Source organism: Pristiophorus japonicus, chromosome 12, assembly GCF_044704955.1.
Source record: "Pristiophorus japonicus isolate sPriJap1 chromosome 12, sPriJap1.hap1, whole genome shotgun sequence".
Classification (NCBI taxonomy): Eukaryota; Metazoa; Chordata; class Chondrichthyes; family Pristiophoridae; genus Pristiophorus; species Pristiophorus japonicus.
Window position 1 is genome coordinate 84,501,914 of NC_091988.1, and position 25,482 is coordinate 84,527,395.

At 45.8% G+C, this 25,482-nt stretch overlaps 1 protein-coding gene across 1 annotated transcript; it reads left to right on the top strand.

The window, feature by feature from the left end:
- The first annotated feature begins 266 nt into the window (after nt 1-266).
- LOC139276795 (zona pellucida sperm-binding protein 3-like) lies at nt 267-24,288 on the top strand. Its single transcript, XM_070894797.1, has 10 exons — nt 267-379; nt 21,383-21,695; nt 22,716-22,831; nt 22,928-23,031; nt 23,113-23,290; nt 23,382-23,502; nt 23,576-23,667; nt 23,752-23,876; nt 23,973-24,107; nt 24,182-24,288. The coding sequence occupies exons 1-10, from the start codon at nt 267-269 to the stop codon at nt 24,286-24,288; spliced, it is 1,404 nt and encodes a 467-aa protein (XP_070750898.1).
- Nucleotides 24,289-25,482: the final 1,194 nt, after the last annotated feature.

Here is a 25,482-nt window from a genome sequence, read left to right on the forward strand (position 1 = left end):
GCCCATTTGGAATCCGATCAGCGGCGGCGATATTCCAGAGAAACATGGAAAGTTTACTGAAGTCGGTCCCGCACAACGTGGTCTTCCTGGACGACATCTTGGTCATCGGTCGGAACACAGTAGAGCACCTGCAGAACCTGAAGGAGGTTCTTAGTCAACTCAACTGAGTGGGGCTCAGGTTAAAATGCTCAAAGTGCGTTTTCCTGGCACCTGAAGTGGAATTCCTGGGAAGGAGTATTGTGGCGGACAGCATCAGGCCCACCAACATGAAGACGGAGGCAATTGAGAATGCACCGACGCCACAGTACGTGACGGAGCTGCGGTCGTTTCTTGGACTCTTGAACTACTTTGGTAACTTCTTACCAGGTCTCAGCACACTGTTAGAACCACTATATGTCTTACAACGAAAAGGGGGCGAATGGGTTTGGGGCAGAAGCCAAGAAGATGCCTTTGTAAAAGCAAGAAAATTGTTATGCTCAAACAAATTGCTTGTGTTGTATGATCCATGTAAGTGTTTGGTACTAGCATGTGAGGCGTCATCATATGGCGCCTGGTGTGTATTGCAACAAGCTAATGATTTCGGGAAACTGCAACCGGTTGCTTATGCATCCAAGAGTCTGTCTAAGGCCGAGATAGCCTGCAGCATGATTGAAAAAGAAGCGTTTGCGTGTGTTTATGGGGTATAGAAAATGCATCAATACCTGTTTGGGCTAAAATTCGAATTGGAAACTGACCATAAGCCACTTATATCCCTGTTTTCCGAGAGTAAAGGGATGAATAACAACGCATCGGCCCGCATCCAGAGATGGCCGCTCACATTGTCTGCATACAACTACGCCATCCACCACAGGCCAGGCACAGAAAACTGCGCCAATGCTCTCAGTAGGCTGCCATTGCCCACCACGGGGGTGGAAATGGCGCAGCCCGCAGATCTAGCCATGGTTGTGGAAGCATTTGAGAGTGAGCAATCAGCCGTCACTACCCGGCAGAACAAAATCTGGACAAGCCAGGACGCCTTATTATCTCTAGTCAAAAGCTGTGTGCTTCACAGGAGCTGGTCCAGTGTCCCAGTGGAAATGCAGGAAGTGATAAAGCCGTTCCAGCAGCGCAAAGATGAAATGTCTATACAGGCCTTCTGTGGGGCAATCGAGTAGTGGTAACCAAGAAGGGCAGAGACACCTTCATCAATGACCTCCACAGTACCAACCCAGGCATCGTTATGATGAAAGCGATAGATTGATCCTATGTGTGGTGGCCTGGTATCGATGCAGACTTATAGAGTCCTCCGTTCACAGATGTAATACATGCTCGCAGTTAAGCAATGTACCCTGGGAGGCGCTGCTAAGTTTATGGTCTTGGCCCTCCAAACCGTGGTCTAGGGTACACGTCGACTATGCAGGCCCGTTCTTGGCTAAAATATTCCTTGTGGTTGTAGATGCGTACTCCAAGTAGATTGAATGTTAGATAATATCGGCTAGCACGTCCGCTGCCACCACTGAAAGCCTGTGGGCCATGTTTGCCACACACGGCTTACCCGATATCCTGGTGAGCAACAACGGGCCATGTTTTACCAGTGCTGAGTTCAAAGAATTCATGACTCGTAACGGATCAAACATGTCACATCTGCCCCGTTTAAACCAGCGTCCAATGGTCAGGCAGAGAGAGCAGTGCAAACTATCAAGCAAGGCTTGAAGAGGGTAACTGAAGGCTCACTGCAGACTCGCCTATACCGAGTCCTGCTTAGCTACCACACGAGACCGCACTCACTCACTGGGATCCCACCTGCTGAACTGCTCATGTAAAGAGCACTTAAGACAAGGCTCTCCTTAGTTCACCCTGATTTACATGAACAGGTAAAGAGCAGGCGGCTTCAACAAAGTGCATACAATGATAGCGCAAATGTGTCACGCGAGATTGAAGTCAATGATCCTGTATTTGTATTAAAGTATGGACAAGGTCCCAAGTGGCTTCCCGGCCCTGTCATGGCCAAAGAGGGGAGCAGGGTGTTTCGGGTCAAACTTTCAAATGGACTCATCCACCAGAAACACTTGGACCAAATCAAACTCAGATTCACGGACTACCCTGAGCAACCCACCTTGGACCCTACCGTTTTTGATCCCCGAACACACACACCAATGGCAACGGATACCATGGTTGGCCATGAAGCAGAACCCATCATCCACAGCAGCCCTGCAGGGCCCAACACACCAGGCAGCCCAGCAAGGCGAGCTGCACATCAGCCCAGAGAGAGCCCAACAAATGATTCAACAACACCAGCTTTCACACCGAGACAATCTACCAGGGTAAGAAGGGCCCCAGATCGACTCACATTGTAAATAGTTACACTATTGACTTTGGGGGGGAATGTTATTATATATGTGGACTTGTATTTACTCTGTACAGCCACCAGAGGGCTCATTCCCCGAAGTCCCAATAGATCCCATAATCCCTTGGGAGCACAGGTATTTAAGAAGGCTTCACAGGAAAGGGTCTATGGTGGCTACAGTGCTGCAAGACTCTTACATCAGCAGCTCATAAATGAGCGATTTGCCTGAAAAAACATTGCTGTAATTGACAAAGCTGACACACTGTTGTGTGTGTGCAGCTCAGACATCAATGGTGGGCATCACCTTGGTGCCAGTTAAAGTTTAAGTTGATTCAAGTTAAGTGTAATTATACCTTTTCATGTTAAGAAATCACCAGTGTGTAACGGTCCAGCTATCTAAGACAATGTGCAAGAAGGTTATGTTGAATAAAAAACATTTAATACGACCATTGGTCTGAAATCATAAGAATCATAGGCAAAAACACCCACCCCCACCACACTTTTTCGAACATTGACATCAATCAAGTGGTCAACATGTCCAGCAACACAGAACAAAAATGCAAATCAACAGGAGGGCCCCCTCCCCCTATACATTACAACAAATTGCATACACCGAGATGGAGATATAATAAAGCTATCACCTGCGCACATGCACCTCACTTTCCTTCCCCCCTCCCCTTCTTCTCCCCACCTCTACCCCTTCCCCTCCTCGTTCCATGCCTCCTGGCCGAAGAGCTCCTCAGGCGGTGCTTCATTGGAGGGAGTGAAGGAAGAGCCGGTGGTCACACGGATCCTGGAGCGGGGAGTACCGAGGTGGGGACATTCTCGGATCCAGAAGCAGGATCATGCTCCTGCCTCTCATGTGTCATTGGCACTGGGGGTGCGGAGCCTAGGAGTGGAGTGCCGCGCTCCGGGACCACTGGGAGGCCTGTACCACCAGTGTTCCTGGCTATCGCCTCCAGGTCCTCTGCCATCCGCGGAACCTACTCCGTCATGGTGCCGGAGATGCTGGCCAGCTATTGGGATATGCCCCCAATGCATGTAGGATCTGGTCACCTATGTCTACAGTCCTTCTGGACAACTGTACCATCTCTCTGCTCTCATCTGGCGCTCATGGAGCAGACCTGCTGTGTCCACAAAACCTCAGCAGGGTCGGTGCCCTCTTGGGGACACCGGGGGTGCCCTGTGGCGAGGTTCTTGGGCCCGGTACCTCCAGAGTGAGGTGGGAATGGCCGAAGGAGCACTAGATGGCCTTGGTGTGGAATGTCTTCTGGAGCCTGCCGATGCAGACTCCTCAAAGTCGGCACTCTCATCCGTGGAGAACAGACCCAGCTGATTGACGGGCGAGAATCGGAGCTCCTCAGCACCAGATGTAGGATCGTCCGGTGAGTCCGGCCCCGTGCCCCCACCTTCTGGCCTCTGTGGTCTTGCCTGGGGCTGCTGGCTGAGCTGCAAAACACAAATGAGGTTATTAGAGGAGAAGGGGGTGCTAGGGTCACAAGGTGAGTCCAGCGCTACATACAGCATATGCACGACAAAAGCACCACTGCTCTCAAAATCATCTCAGACATTACATTTCATGACCATCAATACATTCTGCATTGCAATGATTCTAATGAGGACAGCATTATTATAAATCATCTATCATATATGATTGTTCGGATATGAGTGGATGTGGCATCTATTGACTTTACATCACGCAATGGTGTATACTTTACTCACATGGCATCACGTCAGCGTCTGCAGATGCATCCATGGCCATCCGAGGGTTGTTCCCCACTAGTGCGAGCACCCGCTCCTCAATTTCAGTGATGTCACTGATGACTGGTGGCCCCCCACCCGTTCGCCTCTGCTCAGACCTATTCGTTGATAGCTTCTTCTGTAAAAGGTAACAGGACGACATGGCATGAGATAATTGCGTGATATCATTGCTAGGTACTGTCACTGAGACTGATACAACACATAACCGACAGATGTAATCATGATTATTATGATAGTTATCATTCTTTACCTAAACACGTGCATCGTGACCGCAGGCTTTGAGTACAACGTTCCCGGTAAAAGTGAAAGACATCACATCTGATGATAATCACTCATGACTCTTACAAATCAAATTATATAAATACATAAGTACATGTAAATAAATGTAATACTTACTCTTGCGGATCCGACAAGGTTCTTCCATTGCTTGGGGCATTGGTTGCCCTCACGCACCTCGTTGGTCGCCGACGAGACCACCTCTGCTATCTCGGCCTTTGGGCTGAGCTTCCCTCGTCCTCCCTGTGACTCGACCTCCTGCATGAGGGAGGCATTAGCCTCGTCTGAGAACCTCCTCACTCTTTTACGTCCTCCAATGTGCTCCTTTCCCAGCTCACTGCTCTCCACAGTGCATCAGTCTCCACAGCGTGCTGTGTCGCCTCCTCCACTCTCTCCATTATAGGCACCAAACTCGGGAAATTATCTGGTTAGTAGCAGCCAAAAATAGTGACCAGTTTTTGGGCACAATTTGCTATAAAGCTCGGAACACTCTCTCCTTCCTCCCAAAGCAGCCACGCCACACCCACACACGCCTTCAGTCCCTCTCAGCTCCCTCTCTCTCTGTCTCGTCTTCTGCACATGTAATGATGACCCTTGACCTCCCGAGTCACGGGAATCGAGCGTTGCCATGCTGTTGCTAAGGATGGCGACACTTTATGGCAGAAGGTCAGAAAGATTTAACGCCAAAGCCCATTTCAGATCGCTCGCGGTAACACCCAATTTTTAAAATGGACACTAGGGGCTTTGAAAATGGGTGACAAGCCGATAATCTGAAAACCCATTTTTACTGCCCACATTGGAAATAACGCCCATTTTTGGGCGATCTGCACAAAAGTTTAAAATCTAGCCCGTGATCTTTATCTAGACCTGGCCAACATAAGTAACTACGTGCAAAACTCTTGGTCAAGCACATTCCCAGGTGCTGGTCATGAAGATCTCTTACCAATTTGGACCTAATCTTATTTGGAATAACTGCTCTTGCACCCCACATGATACAATTTTTATTCACAGACAATTCATTGCTACGAACAAATTATGGATGAATATCTTCCTCTGAGACCTGTTTTGGCAAGCTATTTGCTTTGCAGTCATACACCTTTGACATAACTGGGTCACATTTGATTGCTCTACCAATCTTTTCAGCTGTGACTGGCAGCTCATCAATGTATGAAAAATAGAACACTTCTTCTACCTTAGAGATAATGTCCTCAGTCTCTGGTCTTTTGAGTTTTTGCTCATCTTTCTCCTTGAGTGTGTATAGTACTGGATGTGGCTTGAAGTAAGCTGGTCTTGCGTCCTTCTATACTCTGACACTCGCCTTGAAGCCTTGGATCGGACTGCCTGTTTCGCAGAACACCATCGGATATTGCTTGACGACGCCATCTTTTGATGCAAATCTCGTATCCACACAAAAAAAATCTCATTCCAATCCAGCTTCAGTGATCACAACCAATTTCTACCTGCCAAGGCAGACTTGTCTCCTGCCATTACTATGAGAGGTAAGCTCTGAAACTGATCCTTGTATTTCCCTGGTACAGTGATACATCCTACCACAGGGATTTGTTCTTCTGTGTAGCCTTGCAGTTCTAGCTCCGATTTCTCCGGTGGAAAATTACGCAACTTGTTGAGAGAGTGGGGTAGAAATTCTGATGTCCCCGAGCCCGTACGAAGTTTCTACGCATGTGCTGAAAGCCGGCTTTTCTGATCTGTCAAGCTGGAGCTTGACAGATCGTAGCCAGATCGGAAGCGAAGACATTTGTACATGCAAGATTGTGATAGTTACACATATCTTGCCCAGCAAATGTCCTCAAAAATCTCTCCCTGAAAAAGCAGGCGCATAGCCTACTTTTACAGGCGCCACTGTTTTAAAACACACAAAAACATATTAAAATAAAGTTATGAAAACATATTTTATTGTTAAAAACCCTCCCCACTACGGTAAGTTTATTTTAAGGCATAATTAAAAATAGTTTTTAAAAATCGGGAAAATATATTTTTTATAAGACATTAATAACTTTAATTTAAATGAATCTTAAATATGTAATGTATATTTTCTATTTTTTATTAGTGTTTTAGTTGTTTGTGAGGGTTTCTCATTCATAATAATGGGAACTCCAACTTACGCAGTTCTCATTATTATGAATGAGAAAATACTTACCTGTGATTGGGTGTCCAGGCACACGTGTCCCCTGCTCATGTCCCTATGAACACGCGCTGCGGCGCTCAGGGAGAGGAGGCCTGTGGATCGGGAAATCGATTGGGTGCAGCAGCTTCAGGTAGGTGTGCATTTTTTCTCTAAAATCTAGTTGAACGCCCGCGGGAAGGAGAAAGCGGAATTTCTATGCCATAACGATTACAGTACTACGCTCACAGATTCACCAGTGTCGATTTCCATGGGTATCCTGATTCCTTGGATGACGAATTGTTGGTGGATACTCTCATGCTCCCGATGACATGTATCTCCAGAACCTCTTTGTCCTGTTGCTTCTCTTCAATGCTATGCAGTCTCTGGCAATTTCTACTTATAGCCTTGAAAGTTGATTTACTCTTCAGTCGGCATGCCTTTGCAAGATGCCCAGTTTTCTTGCAATAGAAATACTGTGCCTTCACATATGGACAACTTTGAGTGAGGTGTTGTCACAGATACTGATAGCATGACTTTTATGTACTTTTACCTTGGCCAGTTGCTGAGGCCTTGTGTCCCAACTGCTTTTTACTTTTAACCTGCAGGTGATTCACCTCGGTTTTCTGATGACTGGAAATTGCACGAAATTCTTGGCAGTATTGGTTAGCCATATCCATCGACATAACTGTCTGACAAGAGAATCTTAAGTCAAGTAAGGCATTGTCAACAATTTTCTTTAGATTGCTTCATTTTTCATCCCACAAACAAAGCGGTCTCACAATGCCCTGAAAGTTTCCAAAATGACAGTGAATGGATGGCATTTTTAAAGCTACAATGTGCTCACTGATAACTCTAATCATTTAACTGATCTCATATTCCAAAACAATAACTTTCAACAATTTCCAGGTGCTCAGGACTGTAATGCTGAATCTCTGTCAGTGGCATATCATTTGGCTTGACAGGAACAAGCAATTATTTCAGGGTTTCATACACCTCGGGGCCTGCTTCAGTCAGGAATATAGCCCATTTTCTTTCTAACACCACCCGTTTACAGTTTTCATCATCGGGGACTTTGACAATAATATTTGTGGTGAAAAACAATTCTAGCCACTCCACATATGCTCCAAAGGTCTCTTGGTTGTAATGGAACACACCCAAGTGCCCTATTATTCCCATAGGCGCAGACATCTGGACTCTGAAAGTTCAGTTAAGTGTGCTTGTAATTTACCTTGGATTTTTAGCTGTTCTGCAAAACAAAGAACCTCTCAAAGTCTCTCTATAGGTTGGCAGAAACATCCACTAACAAAAATTTCAGCTAAGGAATCCGATTATCCCATCCTTGTGGCCAAATGTGATATATTCTTACGACATCACTAAGAAACACACTACACAAGATGGCTCCAACAGTTATCATGTGATGTCACATGACCATTTGTTGTATTTACAGCTATAGTTGTATTACCACAGCAGTCCATTAGGAGGAGCTGTATTACACAGACAGAATCATATGTACGAAGACCTTCATGGCCAAGGTCGCCATCAACCGGTCCAGGCAATGGGCGGTCGAGGGTGTCGTTCAGCCCGACTGCCTGCCTCTCTTCCGCGCTTACATCCAAGCCAGGTTGTCCCTGGAGATGGAGTATGCGGTGTCCACCGGTACGCTTGTGGCCTTCTGCGAGACATGGGCACTGGAGGGACTGGAGTGCATCATCACTACCGGCAACCAAATTTTAATTTGATTTAAGTTTACTGTTCAAAGTCTAATTTGTTTAAGTTTGTCAGTTTTAGTGCCTCCCTTTAATCAGGGGGCACTTAATTTATAGGTTCTACCAAAAATAGTTGTACGAAGACCTGTCGTAATTCTACTGCTAATATGGATTAAACAGGCCTTTTGCTATGTGTATGAGTGTGTCTGGAGCCTAAGGTTTTCATTTTCGGTGCCAGAAATGGAACACCAATGTAAATTCGCTGAGCTTTAAAAATAAATTTGCACAATGAAATGGAAAACTATTGTAAGGGTAAATGTAGAAAGAGAGCTCCATTTGTGGTATTCGGTGGAAGAGAATAATTGCAGGAAGTTTCTTGTGGCTTTTTGGATGTTTTAACAGGAATTTTTGGATTGGGTTATGATGCGTTCACAATAAAGGATGAAACTGAGTACTATGTACAATGAGCAAGTGTGACCTTAGCTGCTTTAATAAGACTCCAGAGTGCAGGTAGTAGTGGGTGGCCTGCTTATATACCGTGCTCCCAAGGGATGCTGGGGTCCCTTGGGACTCCAACAGGTAGGCCCTCTGGTGGTAGTGTAATACAGGTTACAAGGGGTTAAATACATATCATCACTCCCCTGTGAAGTCAATAGTACACTTATTTACAAGGTGAGACGATCTGGGGCTTTTCGCATCCGTGTCGATTGTCTCGGTACAAATGCGGGTGTGGGTGAGCTGGTTAGTTCTTCACTGGACTGCTGGGCAGCCGGCCTTCCCGGGCTGCTGGGAATGGTGAGTTCGGCTTCTGGTCAACCATGATATCAGTTGCCACTTATGTGTGTGTTGGAGGGTCAAAGTTAGTGGTGTCTTCTTCAGGTTCTTCGTAGCTGTTGGTGAACCGCAATTTGATTTGGTCCAAATGTTTTCTGCACGTTAGTCCATTTGCCAATTTGACCTGAAACACCCTTTGGCTATGACCGTGCCAGCGAGCCATTTGGGACCATGTCCATAATTGAGTACAAGCGCATGGGTCTTTAACCTCAATATCGCATGACAAATTTGCGCGGTCATGGTACACACTTTGTTGATACCGCTTGCCCTCCACATGATAATGGAGATCAGGGTGGGCAAGGGAGAGCTTTGTTTTGAGTGCCCTTTCCATGAGCAGTTCAGCTGGGGGATCCTCGGTGAGTGAGTGCGGTCTGGTGCGGTAGCTGAGCAGCGCTCGGGATAGCCGGGTCTGCAGGGAGCCTTCCAACATGCGTTTCAAGCTTTGCTTGATGGTCTGAACTGCCTGTTCTGCCTGGCCGTTGGATGCGAGCTTGAACGGGGCAGGTGTAATGTGCTTGATCCCATTGTGTGTCATGAATTCCTTGAATTCAGCACTAGTGAAACACGGCCCATTGTTGCTGACTAGGACATCAGGCTGGCCGTGCGTGGCAAACATGGATGGTAGGCTTTTAATAGTGGCCGTGGTTGTGCTTACAGACATTATTGCACATTCAATCCATTTAGAGTAAGCATCTACGACAACCAAGAACATTTCACCTAGAAATGGACCTGCATAGTCCACGTGGATCCTCGACCACAGTTTGGAGGCCACGACCACAAACTTAGCGGTGCCTCTCTGGGCGCATTGCTCAGCTGAGAGCAAGTGTTGCACTGGCGCAAGCATGACTCTAAATCTGAGTTGATGCCGGTACACCACACATGGGATCTGGCTATGGCTTTCATCATTACAATGCCTGGGTGGGTGCTGTGCAGTTCACAAATGAACGTATCTCTGCCTTTCTTGGGCAAGACCACGCAATTGCCCCACAATAGTCAGTCCGCCTGCAGGGACATTTCGTCTTTGCGCCTGTGGAACATCTTAATTGCCTACTGCATCTCCACTGGGACGCTGGACCAGCTGCCATGGAGAACACAGTTTTTTACCAAGGACAGTAAAAGATCCTGGCTGGTCCAGGTCCTGATCTGGCGGGCCATAATGGGTGACTTTTCATTTTCGAATGCATCCATTACCATGAGCAAGTCCGCAGGCTGTGCCATTTCCACCCCGGTGGTGGGCAATGGCAGTCAACTGAGAGCATCAGTGCAGTTCTCTGTGCCCGTTCTGTGGCGGATTATATAGTTGTATGCTGACAGCCTGAGTGCCCATCTTTGGTTGTGGACAGAGGCATTGGTGTTATTCCCCTTACTCTCAGAGAACAACGATATGAATGGCTTGTGGTCAGTTTCAAGCTCAAACTTGAGGCCAAAAAAGTACGAGTGCATTTTCTTTACCGCGTAAACGCACGCCAGAGCCTCTTTTTCAATCATGCTGTAGGCCTTTTCAGTCTTGGACAAACTCCTGGACGTATACATAGATGACCTGGAGGAGGGGACAGAGCGTAGTGTAACAAAATTTGCAGATGACACAAAGATTAGTGGGAAAGTGGGTTGTGTAGAGGACTCAGAGAGGCTGCAAAGAGATTTAGATAGGTTAAGCGAATGGGCTAAGGTTTGGCAGATGGAATACAATGTCGGAAAATGTGAGGTCATCCACCTTGGAAAAAAAAACAGTAAAAGGGAATATTATTTGAATGGAGAGAAATTACAACATGCTGCAGTGCAGAGGGACCTGGGAGTCCTTGTACATGAATCCCAAAAAGTTAGTTTGCAGGTAGGATATACTAGCGTTGGAGGGGGTACAGAGACGATTCACTAGGCTGATTCCAGAGATGAGGGGGTTACTTTATGATGATAGATTGAGTAGACTGGGTCTTTACTCGTTGGAGTTCAGAAGGATGAGGGGTGATCTTATAGAAATATTTAAAATAATGAAAGGGATAGACAAGATAGAGGCAGAGAGGTTGTTTCCACTAGTCGGGGAGACTAGAACTAGGGGGCACAGCCTCAAAGTACGGGGGAGCCAATTTAAAACCGAGTTGAGAAGGAATTTCTTCTCCCAGAGGGTTGTGAATCTGTGGAATTCTCTGCCCAAGGAAGCAGTTGAGGCTAGCTCATTGAATGTATTCAAATCACAGATAGATAGATTTTTAACCAATAAGGGAATTAAGGGTTATGGGGAGCGGGCGGGTAAGTGGAGCTGAGTCCACGGCCAGATCAGCCATGATCTTTTTAAATGGTGGAGCAGGCTCGAGGGGCTAGATGGCCTACTCCTGTTCCTAATTCTTATGTTCTTATGTTCTTATGTTCTTAAGCGACCGGTTGCAAAATCCCCGATTCGTTAGCCTGTTGTAACAAACACCCAACTCCGTATGACGACGCATCGCAAGCCAGCACTAATCATTTACACAGGTTATACAGGACAAGCAGTTTGTTAGAATACAACAGATTCCTGGCTTTCTTAAAGGCAGTCTCTTGTGAATTCCCCCATACCCAGTCATCTCCCTTGCGCAGTGGCACATGCAGGGGTTCTAGCAGGGTGCTTAATCCAGGTAGGAAATTACCAAAATAGTTAAGGAGTTCCAGGAACTACTGCAGCTCCCTCACGTTCTGTGGCCGGCGCGTTCTTGATGGCCTCCGTCTTGGCGTTGGTGGGTCTGATGCCGTCTGCTGCGATTCTTCTTCCCAAGAACTCGACCTCCTGCACCAGGAAAACACACTTCGAGCATTTCAACCTGAGTCCCACGCGTTCCAACTGACTAAGAACGTCTTCCAGATTCTTCAAGTGCTCAGTGGTGTCCCAACCTGTAACCAGTATGTCGTCCTGGAAAACCAAAGTGCGAGGAACCGACTTTAGCAGGCTCTCCATGTTCCGTTGGAAGATTGCCGTAGCCGACCGAATCCCGAATGGGCAACTATTATAGATGAACAAACCTTTGTGCGTGTTGATGCAGGTGAGGCCTTTTAAAGACTCCTCCAGCTCCTGCGTCATGTAGGCCGAGGTCAGATCCAGCTTGGTGAACGTCTTCCCTCCAGCCAGGGTCGCAAATAGGTCGTATGCCTTGGGTAGCAGGTACTGGTCCTGTAGCGAAAAACGGTTAATCATTACTTTATAGTCCCCACAAATTCTGACAGTGCCAGCAGCAGTACCGGGACAATCAGACTGGCCAATTCGCTGAATTCCACCGCTGCAATGATGCCTTCTCGGTGCAGCCTGTTCAGCTCAATTTCCACTTTTTCACGCATCATGTATGGTACTGCCCGTGCCTTGTGGTGGCTGGGTCGCGTACCGGGAACCAAATGGATCTGCACTTTCGCCCCCGAGGAGCTTCCGATGCCTGGCTTGCACAACAATGGAAATCTGCTCAGAACCTGGACGAAAGTGCTCGGATGTCATCCCTGTTCCAGCGGATTTTTCCCAGCCAGCTTCTACCAAACAGTGTGGGGCCATCCCCTGGCACAATCCACAGCGGGAGTTCTTGCACTGCTCCATCATAGGAGACTTTGACTTCTGCCCTGCCAATTACAGGGATTAGTTCCTTGGTGTAAGTCCTTAGTTTGGTGTGAATGGGGCTGAGCTTGGGCTTGAAGTGGCATTGATGGGGCCGATCATCACCTCCACAGCGCCAATAAGGTGTTAACTGCCTCGCATTAACAATTGATGGCGGACTCTGGGTTATCTGAGGTCGAGCAGCAGCAGCAGCCGGCGTGTACGTTCTGCCATGTATATTACTGCTCGAAAATCATGTTGCTTTGTGCTGGCCGAAACTTCTTTACTCTGCGAAATCTGTTTGGTGTTGTCGCTGGTGGACATAAATGCCTGGGCTATCTTTATGGCTTTACTTAGCTTCGGAGTTTCAACAGTCAACAGTTTGTGAAGGATTACCTCATGGCCAATGCCCAGTACAAAAAAGTCTCTAAGCAGTTGTTCTAGGAATCCCACAAATTCACAATGTCCTGCGAGGCGCCTTAATTCGGCGACATAATTCGACACTTCCTGGCCCTCCAACCGTTGACAAGTGTAGAACCAATATCTCGCCATCAAAATGCTTTCCTTAAAATTTAGGAGCTCCCGGACCAGGATTTTCATAGGATTTAGCTGTTGGTTTTACCGGAGCTAGGAGTTTTTAAGAGGCCATAGGTTGTTGCCCCACAGACAGTTAGGAGGATCGCCCTTCTTTTGGCAGCGTTCTCGTCCCCTTCCAGCTCGTTGGCCACAAAGTATTGATCGAGTCTCTCCACGAAGGTCTCCCAATTGTCCTCTTTTGAGAACTTCTCCAGGGTACCAACTGTTCTTTTCATTTTCGCGCGGTTGTTCGTTGCCTCGTTGCCAATTGATGCATTCACAATAAAGGATGAAACTGAGTACTGTGTACAATGAGCAAGTGTGACTTTAGCTCCTTTAATGAGACTCCAGAGTGCAGATACCTCGTGGGTAGCCAGCTTATATATCATACTCCCAAGGGATGCTGGGATCCCTTGGGACTCCAACAGGTAGGCCCTCTGGTGGTTGTGTAATACAGGTTGCAAGGGGTTAAATACATAACCGGTTAGATGAAGGCCATGTCTGCAGAGCTGTGCATAGTAAAGAACAGATAATGGCTGATTTCCAATTTACTTGTTTCTTATGTTATGTAAATGTAATGGTGAAGTCAACTCGCAGAGAGATCAAGTTGCTTGGACAACTAATGGAAATCTGGGATGAATGGTCAGTCTAGGATTAAAACTACACAGACAGAGTTGATGCTAATTCAAACTATTGAGGTATCCTATGACAAAGCATTCTTATTTTCTATTTGTGATGGATAGGAAGCCTCTACCCAGGATTGATGCGTTTTTTAGACGTTCACTTTGGATGTAGTTGTTGATAGTGGGGTTTTATATGATGCTTACATAAATCCTCTGTACATTTTGGAGGAAAAGTAAATCTGGTTGATTACAGTTAGTCAGAAGCTACTAATAGAAATTTGTCTGTTGGGAATTCTGGGCACATGTCAATGTAGACCTGCTTTATAATGTAATTTTTTTGTGGCATCAATGAAAAATAATTTTTATTGGTTCCAAACATGTGTAATTTCAGAACAAATGTATAACTTCAATAAAGTTCACTAAAATGGCCTTTATATAAATCACCACATAACTCCCACTCAGAAGCAGCTGCCCTACCCATGAGAGAATATAAGGGGTGATTCCGCAATCTAATGGCCCCTATGGGGGTAGTGTACCCATAGTTCAAAGAATCAGAGCTCCAGTGTTGGAGGCGTATCTTCAATCTGTGCTCACTGCAAGAACGACCTCATCACTAGGACTTGCAGAATCAGGGAATCACCCCATTGTGCTTTTCAGTCAATGGTAAAAGGGAAGCACTTGAAAAAGATGGAGAGAAATAAAAAACAGCTGGTCCATTGAGCCTGTCCCATTCAGTCATGTTGCAACTATTCATCATCAGCCTCACTGTTCCACACTCACCAGCAGCAATCTCCTGGGAGGGGCAAAAAAAAACCTAGGCCAATTCAGGGGAAACATTTTTTTTGAGAAATCTCTCACCGACCCCCAATGGCGATCAAAACTAAGTTCCAGCAGATAACTGTGACCATGAAGTAAATCACCCAACATCCCCTACCTTTTGTATGTAACAATATCGGCCTCCTCCAGCAACTCATCCAGCTCCCTATAGAGCATTTGCATCAAATCCGCTCTCACTGTACGAGCTGGCAACTTATTTCAGAGGTCAATGATCCTCTGCGAAAAGAAAAACCTCCGGCCATCTGAAGTCAATAGAAAGGAAGATTGGGAAAGATGTATGACAAGTGGCAGATTCGTTATCACTAGTTTTACACTTGTTAAAATTACCCCCATTTGTTTTCCATGCACCTTCTCAACACTGATCGTAAACCTTTCGCGACTCATGCACTATAACACCCAGGTCTCTTTCCCTTTCAACAGACATTCATTCGGAACCCAACACAGTACACATCGAGGCCATTACAGAGCGATTTCCTTTTATAAAGCTACACTCTGGGAATAAAATGTAATTAAATCAGTGCTCTTCTCAAGTATATATGTGGCTTATCCACAAGGTCCCGTCACAATCGCAAGAAGGCCAAGGAAGAATTGAAAGGGATTCTAGTACCATCAAGCATTGGAGCTCACACAGACAGGATAGAGTTGGAGAGCCAAGCCAGATGTCATACAGTTGTAGGCATTTATATGCCATATTACCTGGATTATCATGAATATGTTTTTCTAGTTTAATTGAATGTGTTCAGTCAACTACCAATATAAAAAGAAAGCAGTAGCAAATTAGAACAATAAAAACCGATATGAAACAGATTAACTGGTCTTACGGTAAGACATTAAGCCCGAGTAGTGTAACAAAATTGAATTTATTATTGAATTTGAAAAATATTAAAATTGTTTAACTATCTGAAAAGATCTGGAGGATTTCCAGATTCAATAATATCTTGTCTTCGAGTCTGACAAGCAAGTGTTTTATAGTGGTCAATCTTCAGGAAAGACAGCAATTTGTTGTTTCATTCTAGCCATTTACTTCTATCACCAATCACAAATACAAAATAAAATTATACTTTGCCTTCAGACAGATTCTTGATTCCAGTTTGAAGATGACACTATCTATTCTGTTTTTTGGACCAAGCTTTATCTAATGGTTGATTAATATCTTCAAATTTTAGTTACATCAATGACTGCCACATCTTCTCCTTTCTGGTATATGAAATCTGGTTTCCAATGGGAACGATTTAGTGATCCTAATCTCGGTTCAATGTTTCTATCCATCTGCATTTATTCACATTATCGTTCAGCTTGTCAAAGCTTTATAGTCTTTTATTTACATGTGCGTACCTGTATGACCATTATACTGGAGGAAAATCCTGAAATGAGGAAAGCCCTGAAACATTAGCAGATAGTGTCACAGAATAACATAAATTGCTATTTTGCCAGCCCCTAAATCTTACTTTAATGTTACATTCAGAATCACAGACTTTCTAAAACCAAATGTAGTATCTATTTCACTACTCAAAGTGACTGTCATCAAAAGGCAAAACTAGCTTGAGAAGCCCACCGGCTATGAGCAATGACAAGTTTGAGGTGAAAGGTGTATTATAATTGGCACTACATCAAAGCTAATAACATTCTTACTTTCATCCATCTAAGCGGCATTAAAGTGCCTAACAACTGCAATAATGAGCATCAAACAGTCACATTTTATTTCATGATACTAAGGAGAATGGAATAAGAGCGAAACAAATGATGCTGGTAGTTTGTCCATCATTGTCGATGATGACAGCCCATTTCCATTTCATACATGTTGTGGGTTCTCATATATGATTGTAAAGTCCAATTTTCTTGAGGTATGTTATCCCACACACAAGACATTGGGTGCCCGAATACCCAAGGCCTGATTTTTCCTTGATTTCTTTGGCCTCTGTTTACTTCGGCAAACTGGATACAACTTATTTCATGCTTCAGCATAGTCCTTCCTGGTGTATTGTGTGGAGGCCTGGATTCACTCTGATACATCACCAGAGATGTTATGGTCAGGGCAATTAGCGGAAATATGGAGCGTACTCGAGTAATAATCTTATGATTTACATTATGAGTTTATTTTAGTTTAATAGGTGTTGATATTTAATTATATTAGTGGTGCCACCTCAGTTTGAGGGGCACTTGTGTAGTTGCCTCTCTGTTGGTGGAACTGGGCCATTCCAGCATCACCTCTATTGGTTTATTAAAATAAACCAAGACTTGACCAATTCTCCACATGCAACCAGCTCCTTCACCTCAATAGATCACTGCAGATTGCATCAGGTCAGTTTACCTGTTTAGGTCTGGATCCAATCTCACTCTGAACATGTCTCCAATATTTTTAGGGCCTTGCACAAAAAGGATTACAAAAGAGCCGATGTGCAGCTTTAAAAACAACAACAAATTGTATTTATATAGCACCTTTAAAGTAGTAAAACATCCCTAGGCACTTCACAGGAGTGTTATCCATCAAGATTTGACATGGAGCTACTTATAGAGATAGTAAGACAGGTGTCTAAAATCTTAGTCAAAGAGATAGGTAACTTTTAATTATATAGCACCTTTAATGTAATAAAACAACCACAGGTGCTTCACAACAGTGTTACAGACAAACATATAAATTTGACACCGAGCCACAGAAGAAATGAAGGCAGATGACCAAAAGCTTGTTTAAAGAGGTAGGTTTTAATGAGCGTCTTAAAGGAGGAAAGAGAGGTAGAGAGGCGTTGAGGTTTAGGAAGGGAGTTCCAGAGCTTAGGCAGCTGAAGGCATGTCCACCACTGATGGTTGAGCAGTTATAATGAGGGATGTTCAAGAGACCAGAATTTGAGGAGCGCAGACATCTTGTAGGATTGTGAGGCTGAAAAGGATTACAGAGATAGGGAGGGGCAAGTCCATGGAGTGATCTAAGGAGCGTCTTAAAGGAGGAGAGAATTCGAGAGGATGAGAGGTTTCGGGAGGGAATTCCAGAACTTAGGACAAAGGTAGCTTAAGGCACGGCTGCCAATGGTGGAGCGATGGCATTCGAGGATGTACAAGAGGCCAGAATTGGGAGAGCGCAGAGATCTTGGAAGGCAGTAGGGCTGGAGGAGATTACAGAGATCGGGAGGGGTGAGGCCATGGAGGGATATGAAAACAAGGATGAGAATTTTAAAATTAAGGCGTTGCCGGATCAAGATTCAACGCAGGTTTGTGAGCACAGGGGTAATGGGTGAACGGGATTTGGTGCGAGTTAGGAAACGGGCAGCAGAGTTTTGGATGAGCTCAATTATGCGTAGGGTGAAAGATGGGAGGTCGATCAGGAGAGTATTCGAAAAATCAAGGTTAGAGATTATGAAGGGGTGTGGACGAGAGTTTCAACTATTTCAGTTGTGCACTTTAACCAAATGTCCCTGCAAGGGGGGGTCACACTCCAAAATACATTTTCTTTTTCCAATGCCCCTTCTTTTTTGTGGTGGGGAGGTTTTAGGGCACTAAAAAGAGAAATGATACAAGTGCCCCCTGGCTAAAAGGGAGTGGGGGCCACTAAAACCAGCAAATTAAACAAATTAAACTTTAGACATAAAATCAAATAAAAATTTAGTTGCCAGGGGTGATGATGCACTCCAGTCCCTCCAGCGCCCACCTCTAATGGAAGGCCATGAGCACCGCAAGTTCCTCTCAGGGACACCCTGGCCCGATTGTAACCGCGGAAGAGAGGCAGGCAGTCGGGCTGAACGACCCCCTCGACCGCCCGCTGCCTAGACCGGCTGATGGATACCTTGGCCAGGCCCAGGAGCAGTCCTACGAGGAGGCCTTCCAACCTGCCCGCTCCCCTCCACACAGGATGCCCAAAGATCAGGATTGTGGGACTGAAGTGTAACCAGAATTTGGGGAACAGCCTCTTCAAATAATGGAACAAGGGCTGCAACCTCGCATATTGGATAAGAACATGAAACACAGACTCTTCCAAACCACAGAAATTGCAGGCAGTCTGGTAGCCCATGAACCGATTTAAAAACTTATTGCTCGGGACTGCTCCATGCAACATCCTCCAGGCCAAGTCGCCAATAAATAGAGGGAGGACTCAAGCATATAGTGCACTCCATTGGGGACCCCCGCCTCCTCTGGATGGCAAGATGGTGCGCCACGTCGTGTCCGGATAGCAGACGAGGATGGCAAGGTGGAGAGTGTGCAGGAGCAGCCCTTACAGGAAATCCATCTGCGCAGAACTGAAAGGCATGGAGGGGATTTCCCTGAGGAGGCTCAAGTTGTGAGGCGCCGGCTCCCGAGGGAGGTTTCGGGACTTGGTGGATGAGGGTTTCAGCAACAGATGAGCTGAGGCAGGAGCGGAGTCGGGTAGTGGTACGGAGATGGAAATAGACTTCTTTCAGTTAAACATTAACAAAGCTCTTAATAAAATATAGCTCTGTATTTTTCTGAAGTTGGAAAGTATGATTAAATTTACATTGGTTGAATAGAATGTACGCTCTTTAGGGGTCTGTACATGTTTCTTTCATTATATTTTGTTTCAGTAAATCTTCAGTACATCAAAAAACAAAAGCTGAACTTGTCTTAAAACATAGAAACATAGAAAATAGGTGCAGGAGTAGGCCATTCGGCCCTTCTAGCCTGCACCGCCATTCAATGAGTTCATGGCTGAACATTCAACTTCAGTACCCCATTCCTGCTTTCTCGCCATACCCCTTGATCCCCCTAGCAGTAAGGACCTCATCTAACTCCTTTTTGAATATATTTAGTGAATTGGCCTCAACAACTTTCTGTGGTAGAGAATTCCACAGGTTCACCACTCTCTGGGTGAAGAAGTTCCTCCGCATCTCGGTCCTAAATGGCTTACCCCTTATCCTTAGACTGTGACCCCTGGTTCTGGACTTCCCCAACATTGGGAACATTCTTCCTGCATCTAACCTGTCTAACCCCGTCAGAATTTTATATGTTTCTATGAGGTCCCCTCTCATTCTTCTGAACTCCAGTGAATACAAGCCCAGTTGATCCAGTCTTTCTTGATAGGTCAGTCCCGCCATCCCGGGAATCAGTCTGGTGAACCTTCGCTGCACTCCCTCAATAGCAAGAATGTCCTTCCTCAGGTTAGGAGACCAAAACTGTACACAATACTCCAGGTGTGGCCTCACCAATGCCCTGTACAACTGTAGCAACACCTCCCTGCCCCTGTACTCAAATCCCCTTGCTATGAAGGCCAACATGCCATTTGCTTTCTTAACCGCCTGCTGCACCTGCATGCCAACCTTCAATGACTGATGTACCATGACACCCAGGTCTCTTTGCACCTCCCCTTTTCCTAATCTGTCACCATTCAGATAATAGTCTGTCTCTCTGTTTTTACCACCAAAGTGGATAACCTCACATTTATCCACATTATACTTCATCTGCCATGCATTTGCCCACTCACCTAACCTATCCAAGTCGCTCTGCAGCCTCACAGCATCCTCCTCGCAGCTCACACTGCCACCCAACTTAGTGTCATCCGTAAATTTGGAGATACTACATTTAATCCCCTCATCTAAATCATTAATGTACAGTGTAAACAGCTGGGGCCCCAGCACAGAACCTTGCGGTACCCCACTAGTCACTGCCTGCCATTCTGAAAAGTACCCATTTACTCCTACTCTTTGCTTCCTGTCTGACAACCAGTTCTCAATCCATGTCAGTACACTACCCCCAATCCCATGTGCTCTAACTTTGCACATCAATCTCTTGTGTGGGACCTTGTCGAACGCCTTCTGAAAGTCCAAATATACCACATCAACTGGTTCTCCCTTATCCACTCTACTGGAAACATCCTCAAAAAATTCCAGAAGATTTGTCAAGCATGATTTCCCTTTCACAAATCCATGCTGACTTGGACCTATCATGTCACCTCTTTCCAAATGCACTGCTATGACATCCTTAATAATTGATTCCATCATTTTACCCACTACCGATGTCAGGCTGACCGGTCTATAATTCCCTGTTTTCTCTCTCCCTCCTTTTTTAAAAAGTGGGGTTACATTGGCTACCCTCCACTCCATAGGAACTGATCCAGAGTCAATGGAATGTTGGAAAATGACTGTCAACGCATCTGCTATTTCCAAGGCCACCTCCTTAAGTACTCTGGGATGCAGTCCATCAGGCCCTGGGGATTTATCGGCCTTCAATCCCATCAATTTCCCCAACACAATTTCCCGGCTAATAAGGATTTCCCTCAGTTCCTCCTCCTTACTAGACCCCCCGACCCCTTTTATAACCGGAAGGTTGTTCGTGTCCTCCTTCGTGAATACCGAACCAAAGTACTTGTTCAATTGGTCCGCCATTTCTTTGTTCCCCGTTATGACTTCCCCTGATTCTGACTGCAGGGGACCTACATTTGTCTTTACTAACCTTTTTCTCTTTACATATCTATAGAAACTTTTGCAATCCGTCTTAATGTTCCCTGCAAGCTTCTTCTCATACTCCATTTTCCCATAGACCCAGATAGTCTCCAACCTGGTGCATCTCCCGATCACTGACCCAGTCTGTGTGAAAAACTTTCTGGGAACAACCAATTAGTAAGATTGTTGGATAGTCTATTGGTTTAGTTTAGCCACACTTGCTTCAATTGTTTTCAGGTGACTGCAGGCTGTGTGTATAAAAGGGGATCAGGGGGCTCCTCACAGAGCACAGTTGAGCTGCAGTAGTTTGTATTATGGGGCAACTAGTGAAGGGCTTGGGGCCTCTGTTGGTTTTGATTGGAGCTGTTTATTGCTCTGATACTAGGCAGCGGTTTAGAAACTGGGACTTCCCATGGAGCATTGAGAAGGCCACTCGTGTCCCTCCTGGCCCAGCTTTTGGTTCTGGTTTCAGTAAGTCTGAGGGGCGAAGTGTGTCTCCACTGCGGACTGTGATGGTGCAGTGTGGAGAGCAGAACCTGCTGGTCAGTGTGCAGATGGATTTATTTGGAACCAGGCACCTGATTAAAGCAGCTGATCTGACCCTGGGGTTAACAGGTTGTCTGCCAACTGGGGTCTACTCTCAGAACCACACTGTCCTATTTCACTATGGACTCCATGAATGTGACAGCACAGTAAAGGTAATTTGATTCTTGATCTAAAACCTTCTGCAACCAGTGGGTACCTGGGAGAAGGAACATGGGCATAGACTAGTTGGGCTGAGTGGACTGATTGTGCTGTAATCAATTGCCATTACAGTTAATGTAAGCTCTAGATTTGATTAGACCATGTTCAGAATATATTAGTGAGGCTGCCTTAAATGAGGGGCATTTGTGCAGGTTTCTTTCCTGGATTCAACATTTATTGATTGAATTGAAACTGGGCATCTGGACTGTAGCACACTGCTAAAGATAGTGTATTAGCCATGCAACAGTGGAGGGTGTGAGATGGGTTTGTAGCTACATAGGTGAGTGGTTCAAATTTGTAAGCTTTTGTGGCTTGACTGATGTGTGCACAAGAAAAGTTCAGTACAAATAGTTGCATTACTTTTTTGTTGAATTTGTGGTTGTCTTTGGTTGTGACAGTTTGGGTTCCATGCAGTTTTTGACCCTGTTATAGAATGAATCATAGGGCAATAATCGAGAGGTTTTCTATGCAGAAAGATTGACATATTTTTCATCAAGTTAAGAGGTGCCTTTAGTGATGCAGAACTTGCCTCTGGTGGAAGTGATGAGGAAACAGACTCCAGACCATTGTCAGAAGGAATTCTCACCATAAGTGACCATTTAAGTACTATGTGTGAGACCCAATGGTGTGGTTATCTCATTATACAAGGTTTTCCATCTCTAAACTACCTTTCTATCACTCCAATTATTTAAGACATATTTGATCACAAAATATCTGCTTAAGTAGACTGGTATCAAATTTTGTCTGATAACCTACCCATGATGTGCCTTGGAATGTTTTGCAATGTGAAGGATGTTAGATAATTGAAGTTCCCTTTCCTCAGTGGCCTACAATATATCTAAGTATTTGGATAGGACTAGGGCTCTAGTTAATTAACAAGTATGAAGAGGTGAGTGGGTTTCTTTAAACACTGCTCTTTTGTCCATGAATAACATGTTTTGTACCTGACCCTAACCAGATCATTTCTTTCCCAGATGACTGATGACCTGCTGATTTACACCATCCACCTGTACTACAGACCAAGCCGTATTGGAGGAGTCATTGTGAGAACCAGTGGAGCAGTTGTTCCAATTGTGTGTCATTATCCCAGGTAAGGTGGATGATTGACAGGCTCTCCTCCCTTCCTCCAATGGGGGTTGTTGGGGTTTGAATTGGAAGTAAAGCTGGCCTTTCTTCCTTCCCACAGGAAGAGGACAGTGAGTAGCAATGCGATCGAGCCCACCTGGGTCCCATTCTCCTCCACCAAGGTGGCAGAGGGACATTTGTCATTCTCCCTGTGTCTGATGACTGGTAAGTGGTGGTCAATTGTCTACCATGCCTGTTACCTGTTCCTTGGAATCAATTAAGGAACATCTGTCTCTTTCCATCCAGATGACTGGAGTGCAGAGCGTGCCTCCAATATCTACCACCTGGGTGACCTCATTCACATTGAAGCCTCTGTTATGACCATGAACCACATGCCACTGAAGCTGTACATTGACCGCTGTGTAGCTACACTGAGCCCAGACCAGGATTCCACCCCCAGATACAGCATCATTGACTTCAATGGGTATGCTCCTTATTTTGGCTGCATGAGCCAATCCCATAACTGGCTGGTGAAGGAAATCTCTTAATGCAGCTCTTTTTGACCCTCTTTCCAGTTGTCTGTTGGACAGCCGAGACGAAGACTCCTTTTCATCTTTTGTGTCTCTGCGAGATCACCAGGACAAACTTCGGTTCAAGCTGGATGCATTCCGCTTCTCTGAGGATGACTGGGACTTGGTAAGAGGAGGCCAAATGTTGCTAAGATGGTGAGCGTTTGACACTGAGTAACTCCTGCATGTGTCTCCTGCAGATCTTCATCACTTGCCACCTGAAAGTAGCTGCAGCAGATCAAAGGCCAGATTCAGTCAACAAAGCTTGTTCCTTCCAGAAGCCAGCCAACCGGTGAGTGAAATCTACCCAACAATGGTGATCCTCTTTGTTTTTGGCATATGGATGCTTCTATCAATGGCTTGCTTCCTTGTTTAGATGGTCCCTGGTGACTGAATTGGACCTGTCCATGGTGGAAGGATCCAATGAGGCTTGTGCCTGTTGTGATGGGGGCAACTGCAGAGCCCCGAGATTGCGATCTGAAGGAAGACTTCACTCCAGGGGTAGGAGGGAGTTCCTACCTGAGCTGGGTATGTTGTGGTGGTATTGGGTGTTGGGGCTATTGGATGTTTGTAACTGGATGGAATGAATTGTTGCAGAGTCGGAGCCTGTGTGGGAGGGTGATGCCTCCCTTGGACCCCTGATCATTCTGGATGCTGATCTGAAGGACCTGGCTCATTCGGTGAGAAGTGAAGCTGTCGGGACTCGTGAGGAGATTCCGAGTTCATCGCGAGGTGAGTGTTGATTTTATGAAAACCCAAATCCTGTCTTGTGACTCCTGATTCCAATGGCTTCTCATTCTCTGCAGGTGATGCAAATTCTGAGGTGCTTCTGGTTGTGGCTGTGACATTGGCATTTGGGGCCCTGATCTCAGCTGTTCTGGTGGCCTTCCTACTGTCCAGAAAACTCCACTGAATCCTTCTCTCAAGAGGTTTTCCAATATTTGTCAATGGTTAAATTTGGAAATGTGACTTCTGCTTGAGTTAGTCTTTGGTGTTGGATTTAATAAACTGATTTGAACTTCAGTTGTATAAATCCAGGCTTCAATCTTTTTTGCTTCAAGCTCCTCTCCCATGTTAAATTCCATGGTTTCCCTGTAACACAACACAATTATATTTGTTTATAATTTTTTTTAAATTCCCAGTGCTGTTGCTATCATGACAGTCCCTGTGTCCATCCCACTTTCCCTCAATAAGCCCTCATTCCTTCAACTGTTCCCAGCACATTAGTCTGTCCTGGTTCTCTGCTTAATTCAAACAGGCTCTTGCCCACCTGCAATATTTTATAACTAAAACACTAAGAGTTCCAGTCTTAGTCCTTCAAACCTGAGTTTGCCATCTTAATTGAGGCATTATACCCATGGGAAATTCACCTTGGGTTGATGTGGCAGCTGCCATTGCAACACAGGCAGGAGGGAATGAGCGTATCGGTGCTGCTTTGGAGGATGGTTGTGGCTCTGCAAGAGTCAATGGAGTGGCTAAGTGCTGTCATCTGGTGGCTTTCAGACTGTGGCTGTTCGCATGCAGTCACAGCTGGCTGCCCCCAAGACATCCATGTTGCTTTCATGGCTGGGTTTGCCATGGGGGTCCTTCCTGTGGTGCCACAGCACCAACCTGAGCTCCCTCAGATTGGTGGCGGTATTGTGCCACCTGAGTTATTCAGGCTCTTTGGGCCAGGATACAGAAGATGCGCTCTCTCCAGCTCGCAGCATTCCTGGCCCCAGACTGGTCATTCCACCAGTGCCTCCATGTATGACCTCACCTGAGTAAAGTTAGACTGAACCCTCTGAGGAGGGTGTTGACCAGTCTCCAGCCAGCCCTTCCAGGCCCAAAGCTGAAGGAGGGCATCTTGGGACATCTGCAGCTTCCAGAGGAAAAACTGCAGCCTTCCCAGATCCAGAGGCACTTCTGCTCTAAGTGAATTCTTGGGTGGCTGAATGCAGGACCTACAGTCTGTCACAGGTGGGACAGACAGTGGTTGAAAGGGTGGGTGGTGAAACTGGGTTGCCACATGCTCCTTCTGCTATCTGTGCTTGGTTTCTGCATGCTCTAGGTGCTCAGTGCCCTCCCAGGTGCTCTTCCTCCACTTTGGATAGTCTTGGGCCAGGTG